This window comes from Alligator mississippiensis, chromosome 2 (assembly GCF_030867095.1).
Source record: "Alligator mississippiensis isolate rAllMis1 chromosome 2, rAllMis1, whole genome shotgun sequence".
NCBI lineage: Eukaryota > Metazoa > Chordata > Crocodylia > Alligatoridae > Alligator > Alligator mississippiensis.
This window is the reverse complement of record NC_081825.1, coordinates 284,861,527-284,876,118: the sequence shown is the minus strand read 5'-3', so window position 1 is coordinate 284,876,118 and position 14,592 is coordinate 284,861,527. Positions and strand designations below refer to the sequence as shown.

The 14,592-nt window shown below is 41.6% G+C and overlaps 1 protein-coding gene across 5 annotated transcripts; it reads left to right on the top strand.

Moving 5' to 3' along the window:
- The first annotated feature begins 109 nt into the window (after positions 1-109).
- Positions 110-14,526, top strand: LOC132248839 (uncharacterized). 5 transcript variants are annotated; one of them, XM_059723235.1, is made up of 5 exons: positions 4,456-4,566; positions 5,293-5,363; positions 6,053-6,106; positions 8,779-8,838; positions 11,284-14,526. In XM_059723235.1, the coding sequence occupies exons 1-5, from the start codon at positions 4,503-4,505 to the stop codon at positions 11,377-11,379; spliced, it is 345 nt and encodes a 114-aa protein (XP_059579218.1). In that variant the 5' UTR covers positions 4,456-4,502; the 3' UTR covers positions 11,380-14,526. The 5 variants fall into 5 exon arrangements, 3 of the variants coding, with proteins under 3 accessions (XP_059579218.1, XP_059579216.1, XP_059579217.1); XM_059723233.1 differs by lacking the exon at positions 11,284-14,526 and adding an exon at positions 9,092-10,338 and having other exon boundaries at positions 4,485-4,566; XR_009460293.1 differs by lacking the exons at positions 4,456-4,566; positions 5,293-5,363; positions 6,053-6,106; positions 11,284-14,526 and adding exons at positions 110-299; positions 492-577; positions 9,092-10,338.
- The last annotated feature ends 66 nt before the right edge of the window (positions 14,527-14,592 follow it).

Sequence of the window (14,592 nt, the reverse complement as noted above, 5' to 3'; positions counted from 1 at the left end):
TCCTGGGCTTCCAGGGGCTGCCTGTAGCAAATAGGAGGGGATTCTCCCTCCCCTCACATGATTGCTATTAGCTCCAGAGGGATTTATTACCTCTCTTTGAACTTTGGGACATTAACCAAGCAAAAGCACTATTGAGCACTGATTCTCCTGCTGCTGATTACAATACCCAGAGGTTGCCACTCAAGTTCATAGTGATTGCCAAATTTAGGGGCAAAGAAGGATTTTTACCTCCTACATCAGATTGGCACAGACTGGGGGGATTATTGCTTTCCTCATGTCCTTTCCTTCGTACTTCCTGGGTATGTATTAACAAACTACTTAACTGTCACTGAAGTGGCAGGGCCTGGGCACTGCTGTTTCCTCTACTTCTGTCTCTGACTTGTAATAAGGTCCTCTTGGTGGTTTGAGTATTGTGTCATGCAGATACATGGGTGGGGGTTTGGAGTGGTGATTATGCGGGTTCCTTTGGTTAAGATCGCTTGTGAATGTAGGAGACTGGATGTGATGAGCTGTGAGGCCAGTCCTGTGTTCCCAACTGCAGAGGCAGGGACCTGAACCCAGGACTCTCACCTTTTAGGTAAGTGCCTTAACTGCTAGGATATGACCGTCTCTCTCTCACTGTCTGGCCCAATTATTTTTGTAATCTTTTTACAAAATGACAGTTTCCACAGGGGAGAGAGTGTGCCCCCATTCAAAATAGCCTATAGCCTAGTGTCCGTTAGGGACTTGGACTTCACCACTGGTACCAGATGTTTAAAAGCTGAGCTCTTAAATCCTTGATTAACACTTACCCTTTACCTCTCGGGGATGCACCAAAAGTTTAGCTGTCCCAGTGATGAACCTACCTTCACCCCACAGCACTTGTACTGGTTTGAGCCTTTGTGTGGATTCAGAGAACTAAGTTATTTGAATTGTGCATATGCAAAGGCAGTGAAAATACTCATTGCAATATAGACCCATTTTACAACTTTGAAAAGGTGCTGTCTGTGTGCATGGCAGGTGGGCAAGTTATTCCTAATACCTAAACTGCACAAGCAATCATGGTATTTAGCTTTTAAGAATGTCTTTAGCAATATTATTCAGTGGATTGTCCATAGATGGACTCAGGTATTTGTGCTCCTCTCCATGGGACTGAGGAGCATGCCATTGCTAATCCCTCTAACACACTGTCAGCTCTAGTCTCCATGTCTGGGGGTGGCCATGAAACAAAGTTTATATATGTTCTGTCTGGAGACTGGTGGGGAAAAGGTTACCCTTCCTAGCTAAGGAAGCACAGCTGTGTGTGGTCAGAACAGGATAACAGCTGTAAAAAATTAGTTAATTGTCCAACAGACAGGATTGAATTGGCCTAAGGGGAACAACAGAAAAGAGCTGTAGGAATGGCTGGAGTTACTAGACCTTTTTAGACTTGTTTAAAATACACTGCATTTTACCTGGAGGACTGTGGCTAGAAAAAGTCTGTAGTGCTTGAGATCTGGAATTTAAAGGGACACGAGCTTGATCTGGTTCTGTGCAGTAGAGCACATCACCCACCTTCCTGGAGGATCTTCTCCAGGTACAATTCTTATCTGATCACTTCTGCTTGGCCGCACACACTGGCTAAGCACGCCCCTCCTCGCAATGGTTGATGAGCTGTGCAGGAGCCTGAGGTCATACTGCACCTCAGGGAATGTTTTAGGGTAGAAAATGTTGGATGGAACAGGATGACTTAAAGACCCACCCCACCAGAGGATAGTGCTGTATGTAGCTCTTATTCAGTACCATGACTCCAGATACCCCTGCAATAAAACTTGAATTGGCTATGAGAAAATAATCAAGACAGTAACAGAGTAAATCAAGGCTCCATCCTGCTCCACTCTCAAAGACTTAAATCAGAGCTATCGTCTCCCTGGTACAGACACAGGAGGACATGGTTCTCTCCAAAGAATATAAAATCTAGGGTCAGTCACAACTCTGAGTCAGCTATGCCAGCCAGAATTCCTAGAGCTTCAAGATGTGATATCACAGATAAAGTCAGCTTTCTATAGCTGCATTCCCAGACCCCTGCATTTCAGGAGACAGACAGCTCAAATAATTGGTGTATGTTAGGAAGTGCCCATGTTTCTTCTTGCAGGGTTTGTTTTTCAGCAGAGCATGGTGGCACATGCATGATTTATTCAAAGAGAATCTGCTCTGGGAAAAATAGGTTCAAACTAGACCACGAAGGAGTTGTTCATTGTGGCTTCCCACTAGCAGACCACTTCAGCAAGTAAGAAGATGGGGCCTAGTGAGAATATGGGAAGAGGACTCAGCTGTTGAGGGTGCCTGGGGTTCTTTACTGGATAAACTGCTGGATTGTGAATCCCAGCTGTAAAGGAGTTCAGGGCCAACTGAGCCTGGCAGATGCAAATGCTGCTCCATACAGAGAGGAAAGCCAGCAGGAGGTGGCCGTTTCATTTTTATGACTGAAATGAACTTCTGTTCAGCTTCTCAAGTGATCATTTTTGTACCTCTGCATTCCTTCCATCCCTCTGTCCTGCTCACAGTGTGGCACCGAGGTGCATGTGAGTGTGGTCAAGAGACTTGTCTTGTAATCACACCTTATGCCTGTGTTTTTGGAATTTTTTGTTGTGGTCAATGGGACCACTGAGGAAGACCTTGTTTCCAACTGTGAAGGAAGCAGCAGAGGGTCTTCCCTGTGTCTAGTATCTACTGGTGATGCAAACAGAACCAAACCCTGTCCCATGATGCTTCTACCTGGTCTCAAACATACCTCCTAGTTCAGCATCCATAACTCTTGGATCAGCAATTTGAACACTTAAGCACTGGGACCCAGTCACCCAATTACTGACATCAGAAATAGGTCAGTTGCCCATTTTAGATGTGGTACCCAGCTGGAGTAAAGACAGAAACATATTTTCACTTCAAGCTGCCCATCTGAAAGATGGCTGGAAAAAAAATGTTACTTACCATAATTACAAGCTCATTAACATCAGCTGCATGTCTAAACACTCCCTAGACCCCCACCTCTCAGCTTTGGGCCAAATTCAGTTATACAGCCTGCCAGCTGGCAGCTTCAACTTCGTTATGTGTAGACTGGTTCTCCATTCAGTCATAAAAGCAGTCACAGAGCCTACAGGTGAGAAAAATCTATTATTCCAGTCCCTTCCTATCTGACAGCAGAGGGAAAAGAGATGAAGCTGATGGAAAAGGGAGATTGATGTGGAAGATTAAAAAAAAACCAAAGGCAGTAAGAGGAAAGAGAAACTGCAGATCAGTGGAGAAAAAAGCAGGAAGGTGAAGTGTGACCAGGCTGGGCAGCAGATACTGCTGCTGTATATACAGCCACAATATGATGGCAGTCATTTACTCTGAAGCTCCCATTTGTTTCTGGGGCTGAGCTGTCAGCAGCTGCAGCCACTTAAATCGTGGAGCAAGTTACTGGTTTCAGCTGCTGTGGAGACTTCACTTGCCTTGGTTTTTCAATTAATTAAAATATAATGTATTTAGGGTGAAGCCTCTTCTTGTTCAGTGTGCAAACAGGACTCTGGTATTAAGGAGGGGAACAACTGTGCAAGCTCAGGAAGAGGGAAGGAACGATGAACTAAGGTTCCATGTTTAAAAGGGACAGAGAATGATGGTAAAATGGTGCTGCTGGGCTCTTTTCTGTGGGAAAGATAGGAGCTGAAATAGATGTGGAGAGACTTGTATCTTCATCCTACACTGAGGTACACAGGCTCTGTAGGAAATGAATCTTTGTTCCCATGCAAAGTGATCAAAAACAGTAGCAAAATCAACCCCCAAACAATCTCTTTTCCTTGTGCTAGTGCAAAAAACTTGCAGTTCCTAGAAAATGAAGCCTCTGCAGCACCCGCAGAAAACTGCAGGGTTTAGCAGGGATGCTGAGGAGCCATTTTGTATCAACCTTCCACTTTCTGTGTGAGGATGCTGACAGCTGTTTCTGTAAGACACAACTTTAGAAAGGGGGAGAGGGCCTAGCAATCTACCCGCAGTGCAGGAGGGAAGCTGGGATTTAGTCTTTATTGGCCTGAAGGTGATGAGGGTGACAACAGTACTAAAGAAGAATCACCTCCAAGTAGAGCAGTGATGTCCCTTTGGCTATCGGGTAAGTGCAGATCTCCTGCAATACTGTCTTACTTTTGTATAAAAACATTACGGTCTGGAAGTGTGATGCACAAGGCTATGGAACTCGGATACCTTTTATTGTCTGTGCCCATCCCCTTCCCAAGTGCTTGTTGTCTTCAGCTGCTGCTTTTAAATGTGGCGAGTGCAGTCTTCATGTGCACATGCACAGAACAGGCTCTCAGAAGTTACTATTGCCTTTTTTCCCTTGCTTCAGTTCTGTTTAGAACAGGAATTTTGGTTGAGGCACCATCTGGCTCTGTGTTTGGAAACCTAACTGTGATGGGGAGAGGGAATCACAGGTGTACGCAGTAGGGAACGGGGCTGTGAGGGAGTCAGGTCTATAAAGGCAGAGTAGCTTGAGGCTGGCTGGGAGCAGAATGGCCTTTGTAGAGAAAAGGCAGCAGAGAAGGAAGCAATGCCAGGGTGGCCAGTCCATGGCAGGTACGAGCAGGGGGAGGGGATGGAAGGGTGCTCCTGAAAAGCAGAGCTTTAAAGAGCAGTGGGAAGAGGTAACTACTATTGTAGCCCTTCCCTTTGAAGGCAAATCTCCAGTACTATGGAAAGAACACAGCTGAGCAATTTATTCACAGTTTGTTAGAGGGCATTTGTTCAAAGCAATCAGTTTACTGCAGTTGTGTGTATTGTATGTAAATAAGATACCATACCTCAATATTTCCTGCTTGCACCCTGTAAACATTGATTACCAAGTGGAAGATAGTAAATTTGAATTTGCTTTTTCAAACTTTGCTTTTACATTTCTATATGTACACACAACCCTACAACTGATTTTAAACAAGTATTTATTTAAGCCTGATTGAAAAGTCCTCCTGAGAAGGGGAATGCATCTTGCCTACCTTAGCCTTTTGAGTAAGTATATTTTCCTGGAAGGTTCAGAGCACTTGCAATGCTTAAAGTATGCAGTGCACAAAATGATGGGCTAATTCTTGCAACCGAGAGAATTAGTATGAAATTGTCACCCTCCTGGTAGGACGTGATGGTATGAAAAATGCATGTTCCTAGCTCTTCAGATGTGGAAGGCAATCTGTTAAAACTCTGAATCTAAATACAGTAAATATGATAGAGAAACATGTTGCTAGTATTAAAAGTGTTCCTGTGTTGACTATTGTCTGTCAAATTGTTTTTCTAATATCACTTTGTTTTCTGTAGTAAATACCCATGATTCAAAGCAGTCTGATAAATGTTCGGACTACATTGAGAGACTAGCACACACATACATGGTAACATTTCTTTTTAATCATCTCACTTTCTTACCCACATCTCGTTTAATGTGGGTTAAACCCCTTTGCTAGCCTAGTAGACTGACTAGCTGAGTTAGCAAATTCAGCTTGAAAAACGTGTGGCCAATTTTATTTTTTTGGTAAATTAACTCAAATATATTCACTTAGAAAGGAGGAATCTGCATCTGCCTCTTCATTTGTGACATAAGAAATCATTTTCTTTTGTAATGCCAGTGAGTGGAGCTGGCTTCTGTATGTTCTCTCTTTTGGAAAGTGGGGAAAATAGCTGTTAAAAGAGACCTAGCTTTAGCTATTAGTATTTATCTGTGGCTACATTTCCATAACAACCACTGATATGTCATGCAAGTCTGGATGAAACTGAAATAACTGTAGCCATTAAGGAGACTGATGGTGCTGTTTCTATTACAAGCACCTTTCTGATCCACTTCCTTCCCTTAATTAAAACATTTTTTTCTTGGCCTTGGGCTATCAGAAAGATGCTTTTCCCCTCAATATGTGAGTGTTATAATACAGGTTAGTCTTGAGTTATAGGAATTTAGAAAGAAGCTGCATCAGCAAACTTCTGAAGCTGTATTAGAGAATTGGTCAAAGCTATAGTTATATCCAAAGGCACCCTGTTATTTCATTGTTACAAATAACTGTATATTTGCTCCCCACCACCCCTAAAGCAAAATTGCACCGTGGAGTCCAGTACGGAGTCAGAATCTGAGACCAATTCTGAGGTAACCACCCTCCTTGTTTGTGATCTGGGGGAAGCTGAGGGTGTCCTCTCTGAACCAGTCACTGCCAAACAGCAGCAGTGGGGATCTCCAGCTGTTAAATACCACTCGAAGTCTCCATCCCTGCCTGTTGGCTCTAAAGAGAGAATCAAGGCTGCTTCTGCATCCACCAGACTTTTCTTCAGAGCATCCTCCTGCTGGGGCTGGGCTGTGAGCAGGCTGATGCAGTGAGGTGGGGCTGGGGTACCGGTAGTGCATACTGCTTGGGCAGGTGAAGGGAGCACAAATTTTACAGCTGAACTGGGTTGTCTCGGAGGATGTGATTATCTTTTCACTTAGTATCTCAAACCCCAGTGCAGCTAGGCTCCCAACAGCAGGCTAGTCTCCAGGAGATAAATCCTGCTTTATACATGCTTTGATTGCACACTCTTTGCCAACAAGCCAGTCAAATCCTCCTGTTCCTAGACTTTCTCAGTTGCTGGAGACTGCTTTCTTGAACTTCTCTGATTTAGTCAAGAATGCTTCCATGTCTCAGCAATGGGTGCTACATACAGAAACGGAGCTAGGAAGGATTGAAAACGTACATCAGTACAAAATCCACCCCAGTAATTGTTGCCCTGCTATGTCTAGACAAGCCTTTTTTGTTTTGTTTTTTTTTTACTGGAGCTTTTCCATTAGTTTTTCAGCAGGACTGTAACAGAGGACTGAAAAATCAGACCATCAGATCATTGCCTATCTTGTCCCTGAAAGCAGAAGATGCAAAAATCTCTTTTTCAATGCAGTCATGTAAACAAGCCTGCTTCTTTGCAGGGGGAACCCACCACCTATCAGTGGTGAGGGGGGCTGAGGCAGATTTCAATGCCTTTGCTGGAGCCTACAGTGCTTTGGATGCTCCTGAGTTTCCCCATTATTTTTGTATGAAATGCTCAAGATGACCCACACCAAAATAAGATTTGTAGATGGAAGTAGGCTTTGATAGGAATTTTTGAGGCTCTTCCCCAAGGGGAGCCTTCTCTGTAGAAGTGACTTGTACTGTTAGCTTAAGGACAGAGAGACCAGCTGCATGCAATCTGTAGGCCTAGTTTTGGAATAGAATTCTTGCTTGTATAGTAGGAGTTGCTTACAGGGGCACAGAGTATTGTAGACACCATGAGCAAATAATTGCACTTTTCTTTGGAAAAACAGTGGTACTTGTATAAGGGCCTATCTAGATCTGAACTGGACAAATCCATATTAAGTATGTAAGAGGGAGAGCTGCAACTTTCATATCAACATTGAGATGGTTAATCCTATCATTTCAAGTTCTGACACTAACTCAGCTGCAGTAAGCTTCTCAGAGTGACAGCTGCAGTTATTGCTAAAATGAACAGACTTAGCAGAGAGGAAAAAAGAAAAAAAAAACAGAATTTTTTTTTGTAGCCAGGTGTTTTACCCCAAGTAAACTTGTTCATCCTTTTCCCAAATCTATTCTGTAAGAGAGACAAATAAATAAAAAGTACAATATGAGCTCACTCCCAGGTAGTCACCATTAACTCTGCTGGAAAAATAATGCACCTCAGTTGTTTCTGTAGGCTCTTGCTTCAACTATTAGAATTAAAGTATCTTCTGGAATGTATTGATTCTGACTAACACTTGCAGCCTTTAGCCTCCACACACAGCTCTTTTTAAACATTTCTGTAACTATCATAGCCATGTAGGGATGGAAAAGGCCTTAGTATCATCTAGTCCAACAGTTATCTACTGACTGTTTTTCAAAATTTCCAAGGAGGCAGATCCCACAGTCTCGTTATGGTAATCAATATTGTTACTGAAACCAGCGTGGAGATATTACCTTTAGGATAAATACTTCTGAGATGCATAACCTTTCATAAGCCCAAGCTCACTTCATCAGATGTTGTGAAAGGACATGCATGGAGCAGTCTATCAAATAGAATGATTTGAATACAAAAGACTGGGGAAGGAGGGGAGAGGCAAATGAGTAATAAACCCTTAGGGATAAAAAAGGGTCACAACAGCCAATCCAGGTAATGGTATAAGAATCTGTAGTCCCTGTTTAGACCATACTTAACACTGTCCAGTCTGCGGCTGGCTTCTCGTTCTGCAGCTTGACATTGGAGTCAGCTTTTAAAAATCCATGGTTTCAGAACAGCTACTGAAGCCAGCAATGAAATGTCCAGGAAAGTTAATGTTTTGCCACAGGCTTTTGCATTTTTGGGCTTGATGTCAGATAGCTGTCCCTTCATTCTTTTGTCTGTCCAATGTAGACCATAAAGGGACACTGTAAGCAGGTGATGTTGGTAGAGGTGCAGGTGAATATTATTACCCTTACAGTTAGGACTCCCCCTTTAATCCCTGACAAAGCAATGTAAATTATCTTCGCTGCATAAAGCACTTGTCATCTTGGCCTTCCCCCTCTAGAGAGAACAAATGCTTAATGTTCTTTATATTAAAAGTTTTTTTTACATGTGGGAAGACTTTTATATTCCTCCTGTTTTTCTAGACTAGCTCCAGAATCTGTCAGGCTGTTTTATCATTCCTTGGGTCCTGCTCTTTTGTAAACATGCATTAACTTTTCTTTGGGACTTCCCCTATGAGTTCTCAAAGACAATTGCCAATTACTTGAATGAGGAGATCTTTAAGTTTACATTTTTGATGGAAATGCTTTTTTTAAATAGGATCTGCCTGGCTTACTTCCTAAAGGATTCTCCAAGAAAACAAAGGGTACAAAACTCCAGGTAGGGTTGTGTACTTCTGATACTTTGTTATAAGGTAGTTGTATTTTAATTTCCCTAAAATATGGAATACATAAAAGTGTGCATTGAGTCAAAATGCTTCTACAAATTACATTTCCTTAGTGACCTTAGTAATTCTCTATGGGGGAGAAATAGATTGCTGATAAACTGTACATGGCATTTCTGTGAAGATAAATGCAAAAAATACTAGTACTATAGCATCTGCATTCCTTTGAGCTACTTTGACTGCTTTCAGTTTTTAGATCCTTATGATGGTGATTCAGAAGATGCGTCAAGTCATTCAGACTGTAGCTTGAATTCTCTTAATGCTGTTAACTTCAGCAGAGCTGTAGCCTACCATATACCAGAGGTGATGGCTTTGAAAGGTGTCGACCCTTCGGAAGATAATGTATCCCTCCATACATCTTCAAATTGGGGTGGTCTAATAAAAGAAACCCACAGTGATGTTTACATGGAAACAGAAAACGACTGTAAAACATCAGTGGAAACTCTTGGGAAAGAGAAGGATCTTCCAGTACGAGTTGTAGGATCAACTGAACAATTCAGAACCACTGGAGCAATTGCTTCAACATTCCTGTTGCCTGACCATTCATTACTCACAAGGCCTGATCCTTCAACATATGCTGGTCTTGTAAAAAGCCCAGTCACCATGACACCACAAACCATACTAGTGGCATCTGATAGAGTCCATACAGTGTGCGAACAGGCAATCAAGAGAAAGCAAGGGCTTCCAATATTAGAGGGCAGCAGTGAAAAACTAAGAAGAAAGAAACTGCGTATGACCTAACCTAAGGTACCAGATAGACTAACTATGATCTGGAAATCACCAAAACACTTTCTCTCTTCAAGTTTAAGCTACAGTGAACTAACTCAGTTTTAATAGGACTAGGAGTATGCTGTGGTGGAAGAGCAAAAAGTGCAGTCACCCCTTTAGCTGCACTGTGTGGAAATACCTGAGCTAACCATGGATACTGACACATCCAAGAAGCTGGGCAATACTTGGGCAGTTAACGCAAAGCTCAACACATGCTGCTGCCTCTACACTCTAAATTGATATTTGAGTTACTGTAGGTTAAAGCTAATCTGGTTTGGCCTATACCCTGTGGCAGCTGCACCTCAACTATAGTGCACCCTGTTCAAATTACTGTTTTTGTTTAAACAAACAGTTAAGGATGTATAATAAACGAGTGCAGAATTACTTACTTAAGTCTTGTCTTTTATTTCATATCTCCATCTTCTCCATTTGCAGTGTGATCACTGCATCCTGTTACTTTGTTCTCCTCTTGACTATTTACTTGCAGATTTCAGCAAAAACTCACATCCTGTAAAGCAGGGTGTTTAAACTTACCCTGAGCCACATCTAGCCCATGGGGCTCCTTCTAGGCTATGGTTAAATACAGCTCCATGCCCCAGATGTAGGTGATAGGCCCAAGCCCTGTGAGCTCTAAGTTTTATACCCCCCACTTTTTTTGGGGGGGGGGGGGGCACTAATAAAATACTGAGTGCTATGGAAAAAGCCTTTTTAAGTGATGTTCAAGAGTAAATTACTTGCTGCATGAGTCATATAATAACACATTAACAGGTAACAGTTTGAGTTTTTTTTTTTTTTTTATTGGACAAACTGATTTTTCTCTTTGCTACATAGCTGCTGGCTAAGAAAAAAGGCATCAATTCTAGTTTTCTAGGGCTGCTGACCTTCTTCTGCTTTACCCGTAATAGAATACTATCCTTGGAGCTAGATAATCTAATCCCCTTACAACAAAGTTCTTCAGTGTGTGGGGCAGCCCATCAGATAAGCAAAAAGGACAACCAATTCATTTATGGATCTCTTGGAACTACTATAGTCAGTGCCAGTATGATTAAGTCAGCTACTTCACGTGTTTGGATTTTTGGCATTAGCATAAAGACTTTGAAGTTATAGGGTAGAAGATATTTCTTATCGATGCCAGGCAGAGGACTCTGAACTTTGCTTTTGTTTCCATGTCTAAAACTTGCCCTCCCAGTACATAAGCACACTTTTAATTTATCAAAAGCAGTAAAGTTCATCTGTTGTGTGTATGTAGGTTTTTTTAAACAAAACAACCACTAAGTCTGACTGGGGGGGATAACACAGAAATTGGCAAATAATGCCCTAAAACCCAGGCCTAGAGATTCTAAAACCCTCGGACTGACTTCTGCAGCATCAACCACGAGATCTTCTTTTGCTACCTCTTGCTTACCTGGTTCAGCAAAGGCAAATGCTGAAGCCTAGGTTCATGTTTATATTAAAGCATAACTGTAATTGAATTTTTATATGTTGAATGACAGCACTAATGCTAAGTGCTAGAAATTTATTTTTTCCCCCCAGCTAGTCAAAGCTGTTTTGATTTTAACATCCACAAGCAGCCAGAATGACTGAATTTAAACCCTTTTGTGTTATATTAACAGGATGAAGAGCTTATGGAAGAACTAAAGTCCCCATGTTCCTCCCCAGAGCACATCTGGGTGATTCTTCAAGTGACCTTAACTTTCCTCCCATCTTAAAATGAAGATAAGTATATACTTTTAAAAGTATCACACCAAAGAGCTCCACAATGGTTGGGAATGCTGTGCCCTGGGTCGTATGCCCTGCACATGCACACCCCCAAGCAGACAAGTGTCTTCATTTCCTCTGAGTCAAAGAGAAGGGAGTACCATGAACGGAAGACAAGGTACCTTGCTTCATGCATGCCTTAGAGGACTAGATGCATCTTAGAAGTGTTACATTTGTTACTGACTAGTGAATCCAATTAAAAATAAAAGTTAAAGAAAAGGAGAAAGTGCACACATGCACAAAGAACGTTCTGAAGTCTGTCATGACCTACAGTCCCCATCCAGAAATTTGACACTTGTTAATTCATACTGTAAGAGGACATCAGCACACATCATTAAGTTTTCTGTATGAATACCATCACATACTATATTTAAACTTCAGCAGGCTGAAAGGTCCAGTTGTCAGTGGTACAAGGTATAATATATTCACCACAGGAAAAAGTGCTACTGGAGTCCATGTATGGAACAACCCCTGGTTAAAAAAGCCTTTGTCCATTTCTAGAAAGCCAGACCCCTGTTCCTGCTAATTGCTTTTTAAAAAAAATTTCTCCCCACTGCAGAACCTTCTTTACTGAAGGGGTTAGTGAAACAAATCTGGTCTCGGTGCCAATACCAATTAGTCTGTAAACAGCTGGTATACAGGATCACAGCAGGAAATGAGGATTGCTGAAGAGTTGACACAAACACCTCATGCAGTTACAGAATCTATAAAGTTACTGCATAGTTCACCCAAGTATACAACTAAAACTTATTTAGACCCGATCTGTATTCAGCCATATTGAGACTTGGGATAGCATTTTTCAGTTCCTTAGGACTAGTTTGTCCACTGGTACAGTAGAAGCCATCTATAAGTTTAGTTTCTTGAAGCCTTTCCTCTTTCTCTGTCTTTACACAAGACAGTTTGATGCTATCAGCAAGTCTGCAACACTGGAAGTAGTCACACAAGTATCAAGAATCAAAGTGTGCTTCCTAGAGGAAAAGATGAAGAGCTTTCCTTGAAAACATGACAAGGAACCTGGTAGGACTGGTTTTACACTGGAGCAGCACTGGATAGTAAGGACCACTGGAGACACAAGGACAGACTCCAGACCGTGTTCACTGATGGGTCTGTTCTTTTCTACTGACATTTGGGTCACTTGTCAGAGCAATAAAATGATGAGTTCTCATTTGTGTGTGTAGAGAAGTGATAGTGGAATATTTCCCCCTTTTGAAGACTTAAAAAGGTATTTTTAGTGCAGTTACAATGGGAGAAAAAATGTTTACGTTGGAATGTCTTATGCCAAGTATAAGCATGGATATTAGAAGAGATCCCACAGTGTCATTTGGTCCATCATTAAGACATCCTTGCAGCATTTACAATGGAGGCAGTGCTTCAGAGTTGAGTAGTGGATCAGAAATTTAGACAAAATGGGTTTATAATACAGATGTTGTTTTGACACCTACTACTGTGGAAGAATTGCTCAGAGGAAAAATAGTAATTTCAGCTTTATATTTGTAAAACTGACTACAGAAGGGGTGGCCAATTTGTAGCATATCTGCCAAAAAGGTTGGCCCCCACTGGAATAGGGCACTTCCAATGGGACACAGCAAAGTCTGACTGGATGACTAGTATTTGCCATGCATCTCAACACCAAATTCAAATACAAACAAGTACAGTTAGTGTAAGGGGCTTCTAAAAGGTCCAGGAATTTGGTGGCAGGGGAATGGTGGCAACAGGGGACTAATGCTACTAAATTTCTGGATCTGTGGGAGAGCCCTACAGATTGGATCAGATATGCGAAGTTGTACCCCCAGACTGTCCCCACACCATTCACCTGGAAGTTTGGGCACCACTGAGTGTTTTCCTCAGTGTGCAGGATACTCTTGCACACCTCTGTGTCACTATAAAACACAACTCCTCACTGAATTGATACAACTACATTAATTAGCTCAAAGCTTTATGTTTCTCTATGTCTAGTTTAAAGCAGGGGTCAGCAACCTATGGTCTGCAGACATGGGGCTTCAGCAGCAGCTGCTTTCCCTATGCCACCATGGTGACAAAAGAGCAATGTCTGGTTTTAGCACCCTTCCATCTCTGACCTGAACCGGGTCAAATTTGGCCAGCCTTAAGGCTGCTAACAGCCAGTTTAGATATTCCCAAAATGCCAAGTATACAGATTCATCTGAGCCACACGAGTTATCACCTGCCACAGAAAAAAAAATAATGTTCCATTTCAGCACACCAAAAGGAGCAGTCCTACAGTCCAAATATCTTCATGAAATGAGCCTGGTATTTGGAAGTCTGTAGCAAGCTATATGGCATGAAGAATTCACATGGCATTCAAAAGTAATATTGTGAAACAGCCTCTTGCCAGAAATGAGCTGAAGACGGCTTCCCCAGCATTTGTCCATGAGGATCATGTGTACCAGTTAGGGCAGTGCATAAGTTACTCATAAATGTCTGGAACAAAAAAACACCTGTCAAGGTAGGAGCAGCCAGCCAGTAAACATAGCTTAAGAGCCAGTATTTAAAAAAAAAAAAAGTGCCAGTGAATACTGTAAAACAGGTAGTTGGGCAGATTGAAGTGCCAAAATATAAACATTAATATTAATTTAATTAAGACTAAAAATCATTGTCCTGGTGTATACAATAAGACAGATCAAGGTAATTTATGTAGCAAGATTGAGAAACTAATATCTACACTGGCAATGTTGGTTCCTTTATGTGATATTTAGAGAGATCCTGCATTCAGTAGACTGAAATAAGTTAACTTGATAGACAATTTAGTATTAAATGGAAAGAAAACAAAACAAACAAAAATAAATACCAACACAGACACGAGGGGAATGGTGATGAAGTCTTGTTCTATATATAGAATTGGCTTTAAAAAATGAAAGGTGGTTTGTATCTGTTCTGTGTCATCTCATATGTTCCATATATGCAGTTCTTTGCTCCACTAATTTAAAGACTACTGTTCTTCTCCTTTCCTTTGAACTTGAGCAAGCTTTCTTAAATTTGCTCCACAAAATGTGCTGTTTCATAAATTTGAGTTGCACTGCTTCAACTTTTCAAATAAGTTCCACAAATGGTAAAATTGTTCTCTCAGTAGTGGAATTAACCTACTCAATCACCTGAAAATTGGAAGCATGAAGGTCATGCCCTACAGCAAGGCAGCAAAAGCAGAG

What these genes read in the sequence shown, in the direction of transcription:
- LOC132248839 (XM_059723233.1), top strand. Translation starts at nt 4,503, where the DNA reads ATGGCCTTTGTAGAGAAAAGGCAGCAGAGAAGGAAGCAATGCCAGGGT. An exon ending in GACTAGCACACACATACATG is followed by an intron (nt 5,364 to 6,052) that starts GTAACATTTCTT and finishes CCACCCCTAAAG; the next exon opens with CAAAATTGCACCGTGGAGTC. An exon ending in AATCTGAGACCAATTCTGAG is followed by an intron (nt 6,107 to 8,778) that starts GTAACCACCCTC and finishes TTTTTTAAATAG; the next exon opens with GATCTGCCTGGCTTACTTCC.